This window comes from Pterocles gutturalis, unplaced genomic scaffold (genome assembly GCF_000699245.1).
Source record: "Pterocles gutturalis isolate BGI_N339 unplaced genomic scaffold, ASM69924v1 scaffold5045, whole genome shotgun sequence".
Classification (NCBI taxonomy): Eukaryota; Metazoa; Chordata; class Aves; order Pterocliformes; family Pteroclidae; genus Pterocles; species Pterocles gutturalis.
This window is the reverse complement of record NW_010138024.1, coordinates 19650-41767: the sequence shown is the minus strand read 5'-3', so window position 1 is coordinate 41767 and position 22118 is coordinate 19650. Positions and strand designations below refer to the sequence as shown.

The window sequence follows — 22118 nt, the reverse complement described above, 5'->3', positions numbered from 1 at the left end:
TTTGCTGTGCTGGCAGTTGAAAAGTACCTTTTTAGGTAGCTTGAGTCTTTATCTAGAAACTAGTGTCATCTTAGCCTTCAAAAAAAAAAGGTCAAATGGCAAAGTTCAGTCTGCAAATTCATTGGCCAGTGTTCAAATTTACATTTTTGCTTTTTCTTGCTAAATCTTTTTGGGTGAAGGGGTTTTGTGCTTAAGTGCATGACCGTAAAAACTAAGCAATGTCAGTCTTATTTGTAGTGCTTCAAAATTCACTGAACTACAAGGGTTGTGCAATTTGGCGGGAGGGAGGATATTTTCATTGGTTTGTTTGTAAGGGGGTTTTTTTGCACTTAAGGATTTTGGAGTTGTGATAGTTTGGGGGTGTGTTTATTTTCTTTTGGTTTTTTTTTTTTTTAAAACACAACCCAGGGCTAGACCAAAATCTCTGAGGGGATAGACTATATGTACTCTGCTAAAATTTGCTTTTTGTTTAGATAAAGAAATAAAAATTTGCAGAAGGACTAAGGTCCTTTCTACACTTGAGAATTTGTGTTCAGCGTTTTCAAAATGCATGGTCCCAAGTCAGTTGGACCAACTTAATAGACAAGGTGTTTTCATCTTGCACTATTGGAAAAGGTTTGTCTTAGTGCGTGTATTTGCATTGCCTCTTTGCATGCAGATAACAAAACAGAAGGAGAGCGGTTGAGTTGAAAATCTGTTTTTCTGTTTTCTGCTAGTTGTAATTACATTGCAGCCTTGTGAAAAGTCTGCCTCCACAGGAATTGCTTTTAGTGAACAGCTGGTGACCTGGTTTGATTTTCTTCCTTCAAAGCACCTGGAAGACTCCAGTGAGAATTGGAGTGTGACAAGTTACCAGAGGAGAGTTGTTGTTTCCGTTTCATGGATCCCTTGGGTGCTCCTTCCCAGTTTGTGGATGTTGACAGTCTGCCAGGCTGGACTGATGCCTATGAGGCTAAGCAGCTGGACCCTCACCAAAATCCCCTTGAAAAAGTTGATGTTAGATCACCGTTTCCATACAGGAAAGACATCAATGCAAAAATAGTCTTATGGTAAGTTCCATATGGTTCTGGTATGTTTGTCATCACTTCTCCATTTACTGCGGGATCCAAATGCCTCATAACAATCACTGCTATAGAATAAAGCCTTCAAGCCATCTTTTCTTGAATCAAACATTACAGTTCTGGAAAGAAAATAATCTTTTTGTTTACTCTAAATCTGCAAGTCTGAGATTTGCTCCACCATAGGTTATAAATTGCATATTCGTAGGCATTCCTTGATGCAGCAGACTGGAGCTGTATGTCCTACTGTCATACTGTGTCCTTAATATCAAAACCTAATCAGGCACTTTGATACAATTTTTTAAGTTTAAAAAAAATATACTTGCTCTCCTCTAGCTTTTTTTTTCTTTCTTTGCTGGCTTTATTCTGCTTTCACTCTTCTGGTTTGAATCAGTATTTCTTTCTTTCATGTGGCTTGCTTTGGGCTCTTTTTTTCCCTTCCCTCCTTTCTCTTTCCATTCTCTGTTCTGTTTCCATTGTTTTCTACCAAAATCTATTGATAGAGTGCAGTTTGCTGAGGTGAACTTACTCCATCAGTTTTTCTTTCCTGCAACTCAAGTACTTAAACCTGCTCTCTGAGTAACTCTATGTTAATAAGAAGAGAGAAGGATTTCTCAGGGACACTTATTCAGGGATCAGCCTGAACCTCTTTCTGGTTAATACATGAAGGAAATGGGACTGTTCACGGATTTCCTGAACCTGATTAAGTAAAGAAAGAGAAGAGTAAAAGGTTAAACATCTCTTATGACTTGGGCTTGAATAAATGTGTGCGATTTGAACTGTTATTTGAATCTCTCCCTGTGTGTGGGAATCTTTATTTCCCTTCCTATGCTCTTTGATCCCAAAATCTCTAATGGCTGCTGCCATGACAAAAAGCAGGTCAAAGTTCTGCTACTCCATTGTCTCTTATGCATCTCTGCTTTGTTTATCTTCTGCATGTCTGATCTTTGAAGAGCAGAATGAATGTGATCAAATTGTGGATTCACAGTTTCAGAACAAAGCAATGAGAACTTGACTAGCTGCAGTGTCACTCTAGATCCTCAGTGGTCTGAGGAAGACCAACAGCAATAAAGTGCCCTGAATAGTGTGTATGCAAACCAAAAAGAGTACACTGAAAAAATTGTTAAGTTTTGAAAGCAATATACCACAGGTACTGTCCTCTTATGTCCAAGAGAGGATACATGGCTTTTTGAACACGTAACACTCCATCGGTTTGTCAGGCCACTTTGCATGTTCTGCTGGTTAAACTGCCCTACGTACAGTTACAACACTGCCTTTTCTATGTACACCACTAAGTTACTGTTGATGCTGGGAATTTTTAAGGAAGTGACAGGTTGCATGAGATATTTCTTCATCACTTAGAGGCCAAGGGCTACACTATGCTTTATGGGCACTGGAGCACTGTTAGTGCTTTTCCTTTAACTTGGCATTTCCTTGCTTGTCAGCCCTTACTTGAGAATATCCTGCTTAATCTTACATTTAGCCTGCAGTAAACTGTTTCCTTGTTTCCTCAGGAAAGGAGATGTAGCGTTACTGAACTGCACAGCCATAGTAAACACCAGTAATGAGTCTCTCACTGATAAAAATCCAGTATCTGAAAGTATATTCATGCATGCTGGGCCTGACCTGAGGGATGAACTCCAGAAGCTCAAAGGTAAGTGTCTAGAGATGTTTTTGTCTTATTGAAATCTACTGTCCATGCATAGTACAAAGGACCAGGATTTGGGCATAAACTAAAATCAAGGTATAGCTTCCCCCCCCCCCAGCATCTGGTGTTAATGTGAAATAAATGGAGAAACACATGCCAATCTAGTCTCTTCTCTTTTTGCCGTTCAGGTTACAGATCACTGAAAATCTGTGGCAGATTTTCGAGTTGCTGAAACCTTACTTTGTGGTGCAATAATTCCCATTGTCATCTGAAGCCACTTAGAGTGGTTAGCTTATCAGAGCTCTTACTCAAGGGGCCAGTCTTGAACATCTTCAGATTTTGCTGTTATCCTGCTCAGTGTGTGTATACACTGTGGAAGACAGGAACTGAAGTTCACCATTGCAGAACTTAAGTGGATTCTAATACACCCTTTGTGTATCCTCTTTCAGGCTCTTAACTATATACACACAATCTTTCAGGAAACTATGGCAATAATAGATGGATTCGTAAAACTGCATGTCTAAGTAAAGTCTTAGTGACTACTAAAATCATTTGGTTCTTTGGCCTCTTCTGCACAGCAAATGGTTTTATTGGAAAGTTATGAGACCATTTGTAATAAAAGGCTATTCTGGAAATGGATGAGATTTGCTTTACCTAGATTCTTTATTAACAGGGTTTATAGCTGATAATGAAATTTACAAATGCTCAGCTTTATTTTCAGTCCCTGTTAGATGAAGATGTTCCTCATTTTGTGTGTGAGGAACAAAGAGTTTATAGTTATCCAAGGTTATACAGAAGTCTGATATAGTTTGCAGTTAAGAATTCACATTTCTAGTAACTATGGTACTGAGATGAATTTTGAGACCCAACGGATCCCTGAGTAGTCCTGCTCACTCTCTTGGGTAACAGCTTCATCTCCTAATGGTGTAGTAACAAAACAGATGGAAGAGCCATAAAATTTCTAATACAAACTGTCAGACATCCTCTTTTTATAAAATCATATTTGCTGATTCAGCTTGCTTTTTGTGAGTAACCTGGAAGTCAAACGGGGCAAGAGTAACCATTTCATAGGAGAGGGAAAAGTCAGTGTGTTGTTCAGGTGAAAACAACTGTTACAATACAGCAGATGTTACGGAATAGTTAGAACCCTGCTATGTATGCCAGAGCTCTTCTAAAATCAACTTGGGTTTCTTGTGTGCACTGTGAGGTGGTGAGAGAGGGACAGCATTTCAAGGAGTCCTTAAAATTTGAGATCTATCAGCTCTGTAGGGAGTTATTTGTAAAAGTTGGGCTTGGTATCTGAAATTCCTCTTTACCATGCTAAGTTATATGTAGTTTTGCATCCTCCACCTCTGTGATAACACTGATGTCTTCGCTCTGTAATGCATTCTGCAGGTTCACAACTCCCTGTACGTGACAATTTCATTGTAATCATGTGACAAGAGATTTTTCAGAAATAAGTTCTTCTGTGACACACTACTGGTGTGTTGCATGGGGGCGGAAAAAGAGGCTGGGTTACAGCTTTGGCTTTTGTGTGCTCTTTAATGTGTTTGTTGTAGCAGAAGTGGAGAGGAGCTTAGTTAAGAAATAAGTTTGATTCTTTTGTCACCTCTGCCTCCTTTTTGCACTCATTCCCATTTAACTTTGAACTTTTTTTTTTCTTAGGAGAATGTTCTTGGGAAGAACTGAAAATGTATGGTCTTTGCTCTAAAGCTGTAAAATGGGTGCAGGTGGTGATTTTCAGTTCTTTTGCTTTATTCCTATTGCTTGGTATATATTAGTAATTCATAGACTCCAAGGAAAATCATCATCTTAAAGCATGTGATATGCTAACCTTTCAAAGGCCTGTGCTTTCTTTAGTGTTCAGCTAACTTGTACGTTCCTGGGAACAGTGTAGTTTTGATTAACACAGAAATACTACAGCCAAGGGTCCAGGCTTGCAAATGAAGTGCTATTGATATATGCTTGCCTATCAACACATATTTGTTGCAGTCTAATAAAGACTTTCTGTAATAGCAATGCATAGTAATCTTCCAACTCCAGTGAGACATTTTCTCCACTGCACACTTTATATGGAGGATTCAGACTTTCCATTTTAAACTCGGAGAAAAGCTGTTCTAATGTTTGAAATCTCATTGGACAAAAAAAGATCTTGACTTTGTTCCCAGTTTTGCCACAGACCTTGACCTGTGCAGCTCACTCTACTAGCTCACCTCACCCTGCATCTTAAAATGCTATTCATATTAGTTTTATAAATTTTGTAGAGATCTCCAGGCAGAAGCCATTAGGAAGTATGAAGTGTGATGTAAGTGTAGTTAGAGTTTACTGATGGGACATCTGGTTGTCTGAATTTGTTAGTTTCTCTACTGAGTTCACAACTATGCTTCAGTCAAACTGGCTTCATTTGTTTTCACGAGACAGTTTTTCCTACAGGCCTTTGCTTGCTGCTTTCAAGCTGTGTGACTTGGATGGACATGGATAACTGACTTGATACCTGATCTGTTGTCTCAGTTTCAGCTTCTACTTTTTTTTCATGTTGTGGTTATTTAGTTGCTCTCTTGAGCTGAGTTGTCTTCAGAAGAGTATGCTTTGGTTTAGTATGCTGTTATATTCCTTCTTTTTTAACTCAGAAGAAAAAAGTGGAGGTCCATAGAAGCTAATTATGTGATTTATTGGATCAGAGAGTTTACAAGATGTTGGCTTAAAGGCAACGTGTTGTTGCTATTAAAGAGACGTACTTAAAATTTTAAGTAAGAGAGATTCTCAGCCTGGAATGTCTCTTGCCATAAAGTATGCTTTCATGCATGATGATAGCCTGCCTGAGCACCCCAGGGAACAGAGTGGAGTGGGAGAGGTGAATGCTCCTATTCAGTGGGCAGCTTTAGCATTGACTTAAGCCAAGCTACTGCAATGCTGCCGGCAGAAAGGTGGTTGCAGACGCTTGTTCACATCTCATTCCTTTTTGTGGGCACTAGCAACCTATAAGATCAGGTTGAAAGCTAATCCAGTGAAAAGATTGGTTTTCAGCCAGATCAGAAAGCTGAAGTGCAGCTGTACAAGCAGAATGAAGAAGGTGGAAAATGCTTGTGGAAAGACTAGAAGTACTTCTTCAGCTGTCCAGAACTGGAGTGGACTAGATTTGGGTGAAGAAGAGGGGGAGTTAGCAGACTTTTCTTCCAGATGAAGAAAAAACAAACTTCAGTCACAGTAGCTGTTCCAGTATTTTTCATGATCAGAAATGTATTGACAAACTGAAGGGAATAGAGAGGTCTATGGATGTCATTTAAGGTTCTGACAAACTGATTTCCCATGAAAAAAAATCAGAGGAAATAAGTATAAGTAACTTGCAGGGGATAGCCAAAGAGCAGTCAAAACCAAAAAGAGGTAAAGCACGCAGTAAATGATCCTAGAGTATGTAACTGGAGGGTGCTGTGAAGAGAACAATTAAGTGTGTTGCTTGAGCTTCCTTTTCTTGAGACTAGACACCTAGTCTGTCAAGCAAGTGCGGTCACCATGAGAATCATGCTTCTGCTTTGTGGACATGAAGAAACTTGTAAAACAAAGAAAGGTACCTTGTTCTGGGAGCATAGATTAAAGAAGTGCTTGAGCTATGCATTTTTAATAGCTTTGCCAACAGCTGGTGGGTTTGATTAAGGAGCTTTCTAGTCCTTTTCTACAAAAAGCAATCTCCCCAAACCAACTTGTTAAATTCAGAAGGACTTTTTATTACCAGTTGTATAGCATATTTGTGCATCAGTTCTGTGCACATCATTAAATGACGTCTCCCTTTGGCTCTGTATGTGGCATAGTAAGCACTGCAATCAAGACAGCATTTTTAACAATGTCTCATTTGTCTTTATGTGCATAGTTTTGAAATTGAGACAAATGAGCACAGTTCTTGCCTCCTCAACTTGACTAGGTGATACTAAGCAGCTGTTACGAGATAGAATGCTATCCTTAATATCTGATGTCTAAAATACTGACTTCTGTATATGAAGTGGAGTAGTCTGACTCTGGAGAAAGTCAAGGCTTGAATACTTCTAGCTTTCTTATCATGATGTTGGCATTTATCCTTGTGTTTATTTTTTTTAGGGTGCAGGACAGGTGAGGCTAAACTCACCAAAGGATTTAATTTGGCTGCACGTTTCATCATTCATACAGTGGGACCCAAATACAAAAGCCGGTATCGCACAGCAGCTGAGAGTTCTCTATATAGCTGTTACCGCAATGTCCTGCAGCTCGCAAAGTAAGCACATGACAACTTACATGAGGGTTTGCAATCCATGGCACATCTCTTCTAGATGCTTGGGTCTGCACAGAGGCCAAATGGTTGTGAATATCTTCTCACGTATACTGGATTTGGTTAAGGACGTGAGAACATTAGTGGCTTTGTGGTATACTTCATAGTTCTGTTCTCTGTGTTGCAGTGTAGATAAAATATGCAGAGAGATCTGAGTTGTTTCAAGTCCTGAAACGGTGTAGCTAGAGCTGTGCTGCTCAGGAGAAGCAGCATTGATAATTGCATTGGGTTCTGTGCTGCAAAAAGCTTTAAATTAGTTTTCTCATGCAGCAGCTTCATGTGTCTCTGCAGCCGTGTGTATGTACCCACAGGCAGCTCTGACAGCTGTATCAGTTAATATATTTGGCCTCTCTGCCTTTGCACAACAGCCATCTAAATTCTGAGTCAGTGTGAGAGGTTATTTCTAAGTCCACAGTTCCTGCAGATGGGTTTGTAGTTTTTTTCTGTTTTATCTGTGGTATGTTCTACTTCCTCTTATCTAACGGGTTTTTTTTTCTTTCTATTTTTCTGTGTTCTTTCCTGTATTCTGTTCTCTTGTGACAGCTGTTGTAATGGTAGCAGTCACAAAAAGTACCTGAACAAGAGTGATGTCAGAAAATATACTTAATAATTTCTTAGGGTTGGGAAGATCAATTCTTCCAAGTCTGGGCTGTGTGTTACAGTGCAATAATAACTGTTTCATAATCATGATTACAGTTAAGTTTTCTCATATGTGCCAGTTTTGTTCTAAGCCAAGTCAGGTCTGGATTGAAACATGTTAAAAACAATGTAAAAATTCTAATAATTCTGCTTACTGAATTCTGAATGCCTTTCAGTCAATCTGTTCTCTAGAGTAACTTGTGATGCTTGTGAAATTTTCTACCAACTCTGAGCTTGTTTAAACTCCTCTGATGACTATTGGCAACGTCTCTGTGTTTCACTCTTCTAAAAATGTGTCTCTCTTCTGGAAGCATCTTACTGATCTTAAAGTATGTGTCACTCTGTGCCAATGATTATCTAATCATACCTAGGATTGAGTAAGCCACCTTGGTCTGTGTCCAGAACCCTAACAAAACAAGTGATAGGTCAGGTGAAGGAACAAGAGAATGTTTGCAATAAAGAGCACCTTCTTTTCCCCTCCTTCTCCTCGCTGTCAATCCTATACAGGAAGGAGAGTATTTTGGAAAGGATTGCAGGGAGCTTGAGGGAAGAACTACTTCATTCAGGATATGAGAAACTACAGGAACAACATAGCTGAGGTAGAAGGAGAAATCTGAGAACAAACACAAGAGGAAACAGTGTGTAATCATTAATGGTTCCCTCCTCTGCTTAACGGTGGTATGTATACATCCTGCCAGGAAAGAATCCTTCTGCAAAAACCTGAAAGAGGGTTGCAGCTGCATAGAGGCAGGAAAAAAATTACTGGTATTATCTGCTGTACTGTACAGACATTTTTTCTCATCTGATTATCTATTTGTTTCTCTTTCTCTGGATTTCAGGGAACAGGCAATGTGCTCCATAGGATTTTGTGTCATTAACTCTCTGAAAAGATGCTACCCCTTGGAGGATGCAACCCACATAGCACTGCGTAAGTTTGTTGGAAAGTGACATAAGCCAGATGGCAGTATTCAACAGATCACTTACCTCTGACAGACTGCTGTTGATATGGGGAAGCCTTTTTTTTTTTTTAGGGGGCTGTAGTTTGTTGGCTATAAAAAGGCAAGGCCTTCCATGGTTGATTAGGAAATGGAGGATAAAAAATGATCCTTTCTCTGTTGAGAGGTCATCAGTAAAGATCCATGGGAATCTGTGCTGGAATTTTCAGTCTTCAATATATTAATTAATAATAACTTGGAAAAAGGTTATTAATGGAAAAGATGCTGAACAGTGAGGTAAGAGAGTTTGCTGGTAATAAAAAATTGTTCAGAATAGCAAAGATGAGGCCTTATTGTTGAATAGCTGTAGGTGGACCTCAAGCAACAGGGCAAATTTCATCTGCCGTTTTAGCGTCATCAGCATATAAAGTGATATTCTTCCCCCACAGACCCACCCCTATGTGTTTCTGCCTTCACATGCAAAATGATGGGCTAATCCTAGGGAGAAAAATGTTGAGATAATAATAGTTCCAGGAAAACCACAGCTCTCTGGAGTTCAAAACAGCAAGCTAAGTAAGACACAACAAAATTAAGAATGTTATGCTATAAATCTATGTTTTGTCCACCCTTTAAAGCTACACATTCAAAGAGAGTATAATAGAACTAGAAGTTGAGGAGCTCAACGCTGATAGGGAAAGGCAAGAAATGGCAAAGTAAGGTGAAGTCTTTTTCAGACTGGAATACACTGAACTTGAAGGGAGTGTGATAGATGTCTCTAAACTCCTGAGTGGCATGGAAGTGGTGAATAGGAGTCAGCTGTTTACTGTCTCCCAAAATAAGAACCTTCAAACAATGCTAGCGTGAATCAGGTTCAGAAGAAACAAGGGGAAATGGTTCCCATGCTTACACTATTTGTTCTATGGAACTTTTACCAAAAAGCATTGTAGATGCTAAAAGTTTTCTAACTTGTTTGGGTTCAGGAAGAGACTATATTGAAGAATAAAATGAAGGCTACTAAAAACAAATCAGAAATTTTCCTAGGCTGAAAATACTTAAAGAATAGAACAGTGCTCAGAGAAGGATATTATATACTTGCCTGGTTTTTACTTTTCCCTTTTCTCTTTTGACTTTCATTTCTATTGGCCTGCTTCTGTGTCCTACCTGTATGGTACTCCTGCACAATAGGAAAGTTGTTACAGATGGAAGGAGTGGGTTTTCCTCTTGCTGTGCAAGCTGACTGGAGAGATCTGTCTTACCCTCTGTTTAGCAGAGGTGCTGACACTGGAGAAACAGAATAACAGATTAGTCTGTGGTTTTCTCTGCTATCTGCCTGTTGAGTGAGACATCTGTAAACAGCTGCTCACATAGGTTCAGAAAACTGTTTGCTCTGTAACTGCGCAACTGCATTTGTCCTGTAAAATAGTGTTGCAGGTCAACCCAATTACACATTGATTTCTGTACAGGAGCTATTTGAAAATAGCTCTTTCTTTTTCCTCTATTTCTTGAAGAACTCACACTAATGTGTTCTCTGTAGAGTAGACTTCTTTCCTTTATTGCTGTCTTCTTTTGTCTCTGTAGGGTTATATGCTACTTGATAAAATGCTGCTAGACCAACCTGTTTGTTTGGGCACTTTCTCTCTTGGCAGTCTGACAGGAAAGTACTTGAAAATCATGATGTTTGTCAAGGTTGTTGCAGCTCATGGACTTCATCTGTACAAGGATATGTCTGACTGGGAGCTTGGTTAGAAAACTTTTTTTTTCCTCAGCTGCAAATCCTTAGGAGCTTGACTGTGTCCCTGGATTATGCTAAAGCTTTGAGGCAGTCCAAAAAAAGTATTAGAAGAAATAAATCTCTCATGATTTACAAATATAACTTATAATATACCTCTTGGGCATAGCTGATCCCAGAGGATTTGTGTGGCTGACTCTGTCTTGTACCAGCTTCTGCTGTAGCTTACATACCGTCTTGATTTCCTGATAGCTTAGGGCACAATAATTTGTTCTAGGAATGTATGGTTTGGGCAATTTGCACAAGACTCTGTAAATGAAGGATTTAACTTGGTTTTGCAGGGCTATAGAATTGCATTCCGTAGACTGAGGAATACCTAGTAAGCTAAAATAAGAGAGACTCTTTCTCTTTTTGTATCCATCTCTAAAGTGAGCAGTAGGAGAGTGGAGGTGGAACTTCCAATAAAGCTAACAACCCATGTGGTCTGTTAAACTAACACTTAATATGCACCTGCATACAGCCTGTGGAGCTATTTTCTATGGGGAGACTCTGTTGACTTCCTCACTTGTAGTCATGTGTGTAAATTTCTCCTCCTGTTTTACTAACTACATTGAATATTCTTCCTTGTAGGCACAGTTAGAAGGTTCCTGGAAATTCATGGAGAAACTCTGGAGAAGGTGGTGTTTGCAGTCTCTGAGCTTGAAGAGGTATCTCCTTGATGTTCATTCCACCAAAATTTGTGGGCATGTTTGATCTTCTCTGCAGCAGTATTTACTTCTGCATTATAGAGTTGGATTTGGATTACACCTTCAGATCACACAGACTTTTGGTCCCACAGCATCCTTCTGTCTCCTACTAGTATAGCATCTTTTCCAGTACTGTTTATGCTCTTACCACTCACTATGAACATGTTAGGAGTCTTTCCACTTCTGGCTACTGTGTTCCTGAGCCATGAACAGGAACCAATGGTAGAGGTTATAGTATGCAGTTGTGCAGGATGGTATCTGCCAGCCAGGAGGGAGATGCCTCATACAAGATTTCCTCCTTACACGATGCTGCTTCTCTTGTGCTTTAAAAGGGACAGTTTAGCATGTCCACAGATCACCTACAAACATCTTAAACATTGCTTGCTGGCTTGTTGAAATAACAAGAATGACATTTAATGATCTGTGTTCAGACAGATGCTAGCAGTTTGAATATTGGACTTGTTAGTGGCAGTTCCTGGGCTGAACACCAACAGTGTGTTGTTCAGGTTCTGTGGCATCTGGATGAGGAAAATAACTTGTTGGGGGTTCTAAAACTACTAGTCAGTTGGAGAGAACACATGAAGTATTACAATATTCAGTAGAGATTTTCTCTTTTTTCCTCCATGTGGGGAGGGTTTCTCTGGTTGTTGCTGATTGTTGCTTTTTCTTTTTTCCCCAATCAGATCACTAAAGGTGATCTGTGTAGTAGTGCATTTTGATATGAGCAGCCCTCACTGAAGTCTGTCATCCACGCATGTTGTAACTTCATTACAAAGCTAAAGTATCTGCAATCTGCTTGAGTTCATGCAGGTTAAAGCAGAGTCCTCTCAAGGTCATTTGCCAGTGTGGCGAAAAAAGTTAACCTTGATAAAGGTTATCTTCCTTTGTTGACAGCCCAAAATAAGCCACTGAGTGAAGTGGTGCTTTGCCTCCAAACTGCAGCAAAAGTCCCTGCTACAAGGGCAGGTGTTACTTAACTGAAGAGCAAGGATGCGTGATAGACCTTCACGCATTTTTCTTATTTGTAGGCCACTTACCAGAAGTTGCTGCCTCTGTATTTTCCAAGATCGTTGGAAGAAGAGATACAATCCTTGCCTTACCTCCCTGCAGATATTGGCAATGCAGAAGGGGAGCCTGTAGTACCAGAGCGGCAGATCAGGATTACTGAAAAGCCGGGAGTTCCAGATGGTGAGTTCTTAACTGATATTTGGAATAAGTATCTCTGTGTGAAAGTCGCTGGAAAAACAGAAAAGGCACATGGGAAGCAGAGAGATGTTTTCCTACCCCATCTCACCTAAGGCAGGCTATAATGAAGACAGTTGCCAAGCTGCCTTGTTGGCTTCATATGTTGCACAGCGGTAGCTTCGGCTTTTACCTCGATGTGTAGAGTGATGTGGTCAGAGGATGCAGTAGAGCTGTTTTGTCTTTTTCTTTCGTCGAGGGAGAGGTGGGGTAGTTCATTCTTTGCCAACTTTCTCCAAAAGTGATTAGGACCTTTGCACGTTTTTTGCAGAATTTTGTGCAGCCCTTGACTTAAGAAGGTGTTATTGTTAATCGTCTTATCTTATTAGCAAAGTGTGCTTGTGTATTAGCAAGTGTTGTCTCAAATGATAACATTCTGTTGGTAGAGCATGTGCATCAAACTAGTAGATGCTCAATGAAAGCTAGCAGAAACTCTCTGAAAGATAGAAGAACTAGACTGACCCAGAGATCAGTGTTTTGGAAATGGCTGTCAAAGCTCAGTGAAAGAAGTGTGTTTGTAAAGAGGTTGCCTAGATGTCAGGGTTGAGGAGGCAAGATACAAATTGGAAAACAATTTAATAGCTGGCATGTTCTGCCCTATTTATTAAGCAGTTCTGTGAAAGTTTTACATTTCAGGCAAAGCCTCAAACCATCAAAAGTGGATAACTTGGAATGGGTTTCAAAGGTTTTCTACTTTTGCATGGCCAATTGGGATAAGACTGAATATGCAACAAGGATACACACAACTTGATTTTTCTGTTCACAGTTTGATACCTGGTGTACCTTCTCCTGTTGATCAGACTCCAATTCCACCCCCCCAGCCCCACCGTCCAAACTTCTGGTTAGAGTGGTATTTGCAGCTGTGACTGATCGGTGTGAGGCATTCAACCACTAGTTAATAATTTGTGAAATTACTGGGTTTGCATATGTAGGAGCAAATAGGTATAGCAGAATCCTGGACTTTTGTCCCAAAGCTCCTATAGCATGTCACATTAAAACTGGGAAACGCCATTCCCATCCAGATTGCCCAGAGAGGTAGTGCTAGAAGCCTTAGCAATATTCCTTGATGATGCCAAGTTCAGTCAAGCATTCTGGTATTGTCATCAGCAAGCAAGCCTGTGCTCTTGTATTTTGTCACACAATCATGTTGTAAACAATGCTATAAAAATATCTAAACTGTGTTTACTGACAGCTCTACAGTATCTGTTCAGGCAGCGCCAATGGTATAAAAAGTGAGCCCTTTCTCCAGTACAGCTTCTAAACGGAATAAAGTTACAACATCTGTCCCTCTGCATGCTTGTTTTTCCCCTGTGACAAGTAGGACAACTGTAAAGCCCAAGTCACTCTCTCCAGAGTGACTCTCTCCATTATCCCTTTGGTACAAGCTGATGAATAGGACTTGCCCAGTTAGTTTCCAGGCAAGCCAACATTTTGAGGGAGTCTGTAGTTATCGGTCTCATGGTATAATCTGTCAGTGCTACTGGTGAGATATCAGAGCCACATCGGGGTACGTTGTGGTTTTTTTTACGTTAGCTTGTAGCACGATCGCTGGGTGGGCTCACTGAGATATATAGCAGCAACACTGAAGCTTGAAAAAAGCTTGAACTTTTTACACTACCTTTGTTTCTACTGCAGATGCTTCAGATGAAGAGGGTCTGGAGGCAGATTTGTCTTTCATTGGTTCCCATGCTTTTGCCCGCATGGAGGGAGACATTGATAAACAGAGACGCCTCATCCTTCAGGGACAGTTGTCAGAGGCAGCACTGCAGAAGCAGCATCAGAGGAAGTGAGAATTTCCTTGTCTATGTGAATGTTTTTGGTTAGTTAGCTGTTCAGAGGACCAACCCTTATTATGATTTTGTTACCTGTAGAGCCTAATCTTCTGGCAAAGAAATACAGATAAAGCCTGGTGTCACCCTGGATCACTGTGGTAGCCTCTTTGGCCTGAGGGGAGAAGAGAAGGGGCAATAGGAGGAAAAGGGAAGCTGGTGATGAACCCTCTAGCACACCCTGTGCATCTGACCAGCTGCATTCCATCTTTGCCACAAGATGTCACTGTTTTCTCACCACGTTCTGTACTAGGGTCACCGGCTTTCAATACTGCCCACTTGCTCCCGAGGCTCTGGGCAGATAGCAAAACATTTTTCTTCCATCTGTCAAAACAGAAAGATAAATAAATGAATGCTGAAGCTTTTTTCCTCTTTTTCTTTTTCCCCTGCTAACCGTAATGTGCATGATTGCTTTCTTAGAAGCCAGTTCCATGCTGAAGTCCTCTTGAGGCATGATGCTTGGCTTGTTTTGTCAGATGAGGCATTAAGTTGTTCACCATTCAAAGAGGAAAAAAAATTCACGTGACACTGGTTGCTGTGTAGTTGTTTTCAACTTCTAGACTTTTAAAATAAACTTTTTTTTCCCAATTTTTTTAAACATTGCCACTGAGTTATTTAAATGGAGATCTTTTCAAACCAAATGGAATGCAACTGTAGTTACTAGTTGGTATGTATTCATTGCCCCAGTAAAAATCACTGGGTGTGTAACTGAGACACTCAAATATTATTTTTTTTTTTGTGCACAGCACTTCTTTCTTTAACAACTTGATAGTTGCTCCGTAGGTCAGAAAATCACAACATTAGAGAGAGGGCTCAGTCAGAAGAGCTTGTTTTGTCCTTCCCTCCCATATACTTCTTCAGGTTTCTAATGCTAATCCAAGGGAGGATTAGATCTGACCAGATGTTTTTAACTTTCTAGTTATAATCGCTGGCTGTGTCAGGCAAGAGCTGAAGACCTCTCTGATATTGCTTCTCTTAAAGCCTTGTACCAGACAGGTAAGTTCAGGGTACTGATGACTGATGTATCTTGTCTTAAAGTAAAAATACAAAATAAAAATATAGTATTTTCTTTGGAGTTGAGTATTCAATAAGTCACGATATTAAGCTAGAAACCTGGCCGAGATCTAGGCAACATCTCTGCAGTAAAGCAGGAATTCTCTCATGATTGCCTTTGAAAGACTATGTGGTAAACTCCCAAACTGCTCTGCTTTAGCAATCTGAGGATACATGCATATCCTGAATTATCTGTAGCTTTAGATGTCAATCAGTACTTTTAGGTTAAGCCACTGCATAAGTTGTTCTGTATGAGATAATTCAGACCAAAAGAAGAACTATCTCCACCTTACAAAGAAATGAATGTTGCTTTCAGATGATTAGTGTAGAGAATAAGTAGTTACTAAAGCAACTTCTAATACAGCTTTACTGAACAAAATGGCTTCTTTTATTTCCCTCGGGTTAGGTGTGTGTTGCTCTCCTCTGTATATGTCTCCTGGCACTAACAGCTGAGTACCATGGGCAGCACTGCAACCTTGAGTTCGGTAGATGGGGAGATTAGGGAGAAAGTAAACAACCCAATGGAGAGTTCAGTGGAAGAAAACAGCTGCAAGGTCCTTGCAGCCTGGGAAGCAGAGATGGGGAACCTGTACTCTTCAGTTCACTTTTGAGGTAGTGTAATTCTCAGACATAAAAACTTGGCATAGTCCTAGTGGCTTATTGCAGCTTTGCACCATGACAGGAAGAAACAGGCAAGTAGTCAGGCTCTCGGATGCATAGCTGTGTTTTGCAGAGAAAGTCTGTTCAGCACTTTGGCTGATATCTTTGGTCTCCTGAAAATCAAGATACTTACCTGGATCTTTGTGCAAATACCAAGGCTATGTGATATCTTCTACTCAGTAGCTGCAATTTTAAATTCTTTTGTTTATCTCAGACAAGGCTCTGTAAGCTGCAGGTGGCCCATAACGTGCGTTCTGGGAATCTGTGCATTAGATTTTGGAGCTTGATTTCTAGGAAGAAGTTTGCTTTGGTGACAGAACTGCAAGTGAAGGTTTGGTGGTTTGGTTTTTTTTTGTTTTAGTAAAAACCATGTGTTACTTGAGATTTAGGTAAATGTGGAGTACACAGGCAACATAAACTTGCAATCCTCAAGTCTTAAGTTTTTCAGATGTGATGCATCCTTTTTTGGATCAGAATAGCTGCTGGGATAGTGAGGACAGTAACTCTAAGTGTATTTCCTCTGTTTTTAAGATGGAAAGCTGATGCCTTGCAAAAGTTCTGAGCTTTGGCTGGTTCTCCCTGGTTTTAAAGGGACCAACTCCAGAACCTGACATGACTGAGATAAGTTTAGAGACGTATTTTTCTTTCTTTTGTAGGTGTAGATAACTGGGGCCGCACAGTGATGGTGGTGGTTGGAAGGAATATCCCTGTAACATTAATAGACATGGAAAAGGTAAGACTTTGTAAAACTAGAGTTGTGTAGGTCCAATATGAATGTTCAGGATGTAAGAGGCTGATTATAACAGTAGTTCAGTGTTAATACTAGAAACATTATCTGTAGAAGACTTAAAAGACATTAAATAGAATTTTTTTTATAGGTAGATGAAAATGTATCCCTTATAAAGCTTTGTGTGTGCGGGGGTGCCTTTTTTCAAGGAGGAACTGGACTATTTTTAGAAAAAAAGGCCTAACGTGGACTCCTTTTTCTTCTCAAGAAGAAAGAGACTTGTCCTGCTTCTGTGACTGCCAAGACACGAAGAGTGAAATGTAATGAGCTGAATTAGTTTTCCATGGAAACAGCAAGAATCTAGTTCCATCAATGAGGTCAGCTAGACAGTAAAACCATTTAAGTTATTGCAGTCAAGTTGACAACTTGGAATGTTCACCTTGCTTTTGTAGCTGAAGCATAATGCTACCCAGGCTCATGATTCCTGATTTGTGAATTAATTAAAGGAAGCATATTAAGATGTAATGCAACTGTGAAAGAGTTCTTTGCAAATATAACTTTCATTTCTTTCTCTCTCAGGCTCTTCTGTATTTCATCCACGTCATGGATCATATTGCAGTGAAGGAATACGTCCTGGTGTACTTCCATACGCTCACAAGTGATTACAATCAATTTGACTCTAATTTCTTGAAGAAACTCTATGATGTTGTTGATGCCAAGTGAGTGTCAATAGGAAAAGAACCTCTTCTGGTCCTCCTCTGTGATATGGAAATGTTTGTCATTCCCAGTGTCTGGTTTCCCATTTGTTTGTGAAACAGTTTTGCTGGGACAAAGACCTAAATAAATAAAAAAGGCAAGAGGAAGGAAGATATGTTTTCTTTCCTCACAAAACCATCTATTTAACCAAGAAGTTCTGTCCTCTGCAATTTCCCTTCTGGAGCTCTTAAGAGAGGCATACTGAGTGAGTGTGGTGTCTCTCTCAATCCAGAGGTGGAGCTTCTGGAGCCTGGCGTTACTAGTTCTGAGGTTAACACTGGCAGTCAATTTGTCCATAACTTTCACTGCCCACATAAAAGACTGCAGGCTGTGATGTCTTTACCTGAAAAATAATAATCCTACTTCCCCCACACACACTCTTTGTACTTGTTTTTCTGGTATCTGCCCTTGTATTAGATCTAACTTTGGAATAATATCATGGGCACTTAAGCAAAATGATGTGTGTTTTGACAGTTGGTTGTGTACGTGAGCTTGGTTAGAAAGTACTTCTAAAGAGTTGTTTTTCTTTCTCTAAACCAGGTACAAGAGGAACTTGAAGGCACTATATTTTGTCCACCCAACATTTCGCTCAAAGGTGAGGTAAAAAATACAAAAGAAAAGTGTATTTTAGGTGTTGTCAGAGTAGCATGTAGGACTGTAGTGTGAGGAACATGGAGACTTCCAAAATTAGGCAATATCTCTGGATCCAGGGTCAGAACTTGAAATTCATCCCCATCTTTGATGTAGCTGTAGTCTTCCAACCTTAGTGATAAGCTGAATCCCAGTGCAGTGCAGCTGTCTGTGCCCAGTTTTGTTTGTGCTCTTAAGAGGTGGAAGCTTTGGATCTTCTTTCTTTCAAAGAGAAACATTTTCTCCTGCTGTCTGGTTGGCATGGTAATGAACCATGAGCAAAAGCTTCTGGAATTCTTTTTTTATGTGGTTTATTTCCTGTGTGTTTCACCTTTTCTCTCCCCGCAAGAGGTATTGCCTATGTGCTGCGTATCCCTTAAGAGCTGCCCTGGTAAGGGCAGAGGGCAGTGTGTCAAGCAACGGTGAAATTAGACAGGATGAGAGTGTAGAGTAGCAAAAAAAAAATGGGAAGAATGTGTTTGTGATGGAGTGCAGAAAAATCCTGTTAAGCCTTCAGAAGATGAAGAACTGAACTCGTCAAGCAGTAAGTTACTGTCCTTAGCTATCATCTGTGTGGGGTAACAGAAGATGGAGCTCGCTTCCTTCTGTACTTAATACACGCTACTTGTATTGCAGCAGTATGAGTACTTCAGATGAACTAAGTGTCAGCAGCAGCCCTTCTTAAAATTTGTTTGTCCTATTAAAGCAGTTAGAAATGTGATCCTCTGTGTTCACATCAGATTAACCTCTGTTTATTCTGCTTTTTGCTGACATCAGTCAAATTTGAGAAGATTATACACCTAGAAAAAAACATCTGTTTGCACGTGTTCGTCAAGAATTTATTTGCTAAATTTCCAAAGAGTCATTTGTGTGTGCGCAGCTGGGATACCATGAGACTTAGAGCTTCCTTGTTTTTGTGTAGATGAGATTGAGGCTTCCCAGTTTCTATCTTCCAGTTATATCTTCCAGTTTCTGTCAGGATATTAATTATTCCTACAGGGTACAAATCTGAGGTCTGAGTGCTAGAATTAGAGCTTCCAGCTCTGATGCTCCTGAAGATGTGGGAGCTGGCATAGAACATGACTAGGGTCACAAAGTTGAGCGGAAAAGTTGAAGCTGGGAAGTACTAGTGTTTTAGATTCCCAGCAGCACTTTATCCCCCTCCTCTCTTTCCATGCATTTCTGTTTGGTTGACAAACAATTTGTTGTTGCTTTTGGAGGATGAGAACTTGTGCTCACCAGTCTATTGCCATGTTCCCTGTCCCTTTGTGAGCTGCAGAGGAGACTTGGCAGATCTATGGGGCAAGCAGGTAGCTGGTGGGAAGTGGGCAGGGTGAGAGACGTAGAGCTAAGTTGCTGGAAATGGAATTGGTTTTGTGTCCTATTCTATCTAGCAGCACAGCTGGAGGGGAAAGGGGATGTGCGTGGTCTTTCTGCCAAGCCCTTTCTCTAACTGGAGGGCAAGTGGGATTGCTGCTGGCTATTGCAGAGACAATCGGCTTATGCAGCATGATAGGGAATACGCAGCAGACAGTCCATGTGGAGAAGGTGGCTGCTAAAACAGAAGGATTTTTCTCTCTCCTCCTTTTTGGCTGTTTCAGGACTCTTGTCCCTGTGGAAGGTTGCTAGCCCAGAAATCTCAAATCTCTTAAAAAATACTTGGAATATTCATCTTCCTAGTTTAAGCATTGACTTCCTTCCCTAGAAATAGTGGAGAATACCCCATTGTCTCAAATGTGGGAGGAAGGCTTGTGCATTCATGCAGCTTCCCAAAGCCATTGCCCTTGTACATGTGTCTCATTCTTAAATCTCTGATATAAATGGACCATTTTACTGTGGTATTGAATCCTGGCACAGTGGATGTCTGCCATCTGTTAAGAGTTGCATTGCTTATTTCTGGACTAGAAGGGATCAAGAGGCTTTTCATTATGCCTCTTAAACTCATGTGGCCCTAGACAGCAAAGCGTATGCAGGCAGGAGGGGTCAGCAGTTATACTAAAACAGAGTAACTGAAGCAGGGTGTGTCACTGCCCAGTCTGTTTCTGTATACTAATCCTGCCTCTACTTACGCTTTGGTGTGAGCATTCTTGTGACCTGTGAAGGACTTCATTCTCTTGTAGTGCTGCTGAATTGTAACTGTTCTTACGATGAAATCACATCATAGGCAACAGCAGTTTTTTAGGCTGGCGGCAAGCAGGATTTAGATTAAGATACTCTTAAAGTGCTGTCACAAGTTCCTTCCTACTCTTGCGTGTAAATGTACTTACGCTTGTTATTGCTATAGTTGCCAATACATAAATGAAGCAGTCTTTGGGGCGTTTTTGTGTCAAGCCTCTTGGTTCCCCTCTTCTGAGAGGTCTCCAAACAAAGCTTTATAGAGCTTGGTGAAGTGTCAGTGGCTGCACCTAAAACAATCTCACCCAGAGAAATTCCGTTTTCATAAATTTAGTAACTTGTCTGTGAATCAGTGTTTCTAAACTGAAACGTATCTGAATACTCAGATTAGATATTCATAATCATCATAATCTTTATATTTACCATGAACAATTTTTGTCTTGTTTTTCTGTAACAGTCATAAAAGCAGTTTCTGGAGATCAGAATCAAATATAAAGGTTGTTGCAAGTCACTTATGTCTTTTTCTACACAAGGTCCTTTGAATTTTAATAAAATCTTATAAATTTCAGTAGGTTTCTCCTCGGGATTATGACCCAATTAAGAGATTGGTGACACACTTTCTGTGTTGAGCTACTTTTTTTGAGGGAAAGACTGATACTTTGACCCTGTGGTTTTCTAGCTTGACAAAGTCACTTTGATAGCCTTTATTCAGATTCAGAACTGCAGTACAACACAAATGAAGGAAAACTTCAGCAGATGACTAGATTTCTAACTTTTTTGACTACTGTGACTTATTCTGCTTTCAGTACATGAACAGGGATTTGGTTTAATTTAAAGTTCTCTGTCCTCTTACCTATAAGGAAATGGCTGCTCTTGAACTACTGTTTCTATAGCTGTGATTATTGAGGATAGAGATAATAGAACGACTGTCTTGAAGCATTTCTGGTCCCCTTTTTTCTGTGTTACTGGGTAAGATATGTCAAACTGCAATGGCTTGTATACTGAGAAGGGGGGAAAAAATAAAATTTGCTTTTCCCACTATCAGTTTTCCTGATAGCTGCAAAAATATTGCCTATTAGAGTTTTATACCATTATGTTTAATGATTGTCATTCATAATATGTATTGGAATGCATGCTACTTTGGTACAGGATTGAGACTATTTAAAATAGTAAACTGTCATCCAGTGTCACTTAAAGATGTCTTGTTAGAAAAATGTAGTAAATAATGGATGCCAGTAATAGTCTCTCCCTGCTTTATGCCAACATAAATCTAATTCTGAATTGATCTTAAATGTTCTGTCCTGTTCTTTACCTCCTCTTGTCTTTTTCATTGTTCCTTTCTCATGAAAACATGCTGTTGAGGGGACAGCATAGTTATTCCAGGACAGCTTTTAGGCATTGATGACTTCTTTGAATGCTGTGTTCAGGTAGATCATTTATATTGGCTTAATGTTTTAGTTTATTTGAAACTCCCACTCCCCTTGAGGCTTTTCTTGTGGTGTTGCTGCTTTTTTGTTAACTTACTGCAGTCAAAGTACAACTATCAAACAGAATCATAGAATGGTCGAGGTTGGAAGGGACTCCTAGGAGTCATCTGGTCCAGCGCCCCTGCTCAAGCAGGGTCAGCAAGAGCTGGTTGCACAGAACATGAGTGATCTGTAATATGAGCAGGTGTGACCTGTAGAACAGTAACCTCTTGTTCTCACAAGTTTTATTTTTTTCCCTTCAGTCTGACAGGAAAAGACTAGATAAGAAATAAACAAAATGTAATATAATGCTTAGTTTTGGACAAAGTGGGTTGAAAAGTAAAAGCTTGTGTAGTCAATCTAAGCAGTAATATTTAATAACTTGTAGAAGTATCAATGGTGTCTTACTGGCCTTTGCAAAATAAAAATTCCTTATCCAGTTTACATCCAAAAGAGACAGATGTATGAATACTTAAAGTAAAATCTTGTAGAATAAGATAATAGATAAGGCTTTGATAAAAAAAAATGCAGTAAAACTGGACACACTCCCTCACTTAGACAACCCAAAGCAGAGAGGAGGCTTCA

At 40.0% G+C, this 22118-nt stretch overlaps 1 protein-coding gene across 1 annotated transcript in view; it reads left to right on the top strand.

The window, feature by feature from the left end:
* The first annotated feature begins 810 nt into the window (after positions 1 to 810).
* GDAP2 (ganglioside induced differentiation associated protein 2) overlaps positions 811 to 22118 on the top strand; it is a 23548-nt gene continuing 2240 nt past the window's right edge. The window contains exons 1-11 of the mRNA XM_010082806.1: positions 811 to 1049; positions 2573 to 2712; positions 6799 to 6952; positions 8485 to 8573; positions 10940 to 11016; positions 12084 to 12243; positions 13933 to 14083; positions 15046 to 15122; positions 16496 to 16572; positions 17146 to 17285; positions 17863 to 17917. Coding sequence (XP_010081108.1) covers positions 880 to 1049; positions 2573 to 2712; positions 6799 to 6952; positions 8485 to 8573; positions 10940 to 11016; positions 12084 to 12243; positions 13933 to 14083; positions 15046 to 15122; positions 16496 to 16572; positions 17146 to 17285; positions 17863 to 17917 — 1290 coding nt within the window. The 5' untranslated portion in view covers positions 811 to 879. The remainder of the gene's footprint in view (positions 1050 to 2572; positions 2713 to 6798; positions 6953 to 8484; positions 8574 to 10939; positions 11017 to 12083; positions 12244 to 13932; positions 14084 to 15045; positions 15123 to 16495; positions 16573 to 17145; positions 17286 to 17862; positions 17918 to 22118) is intronic.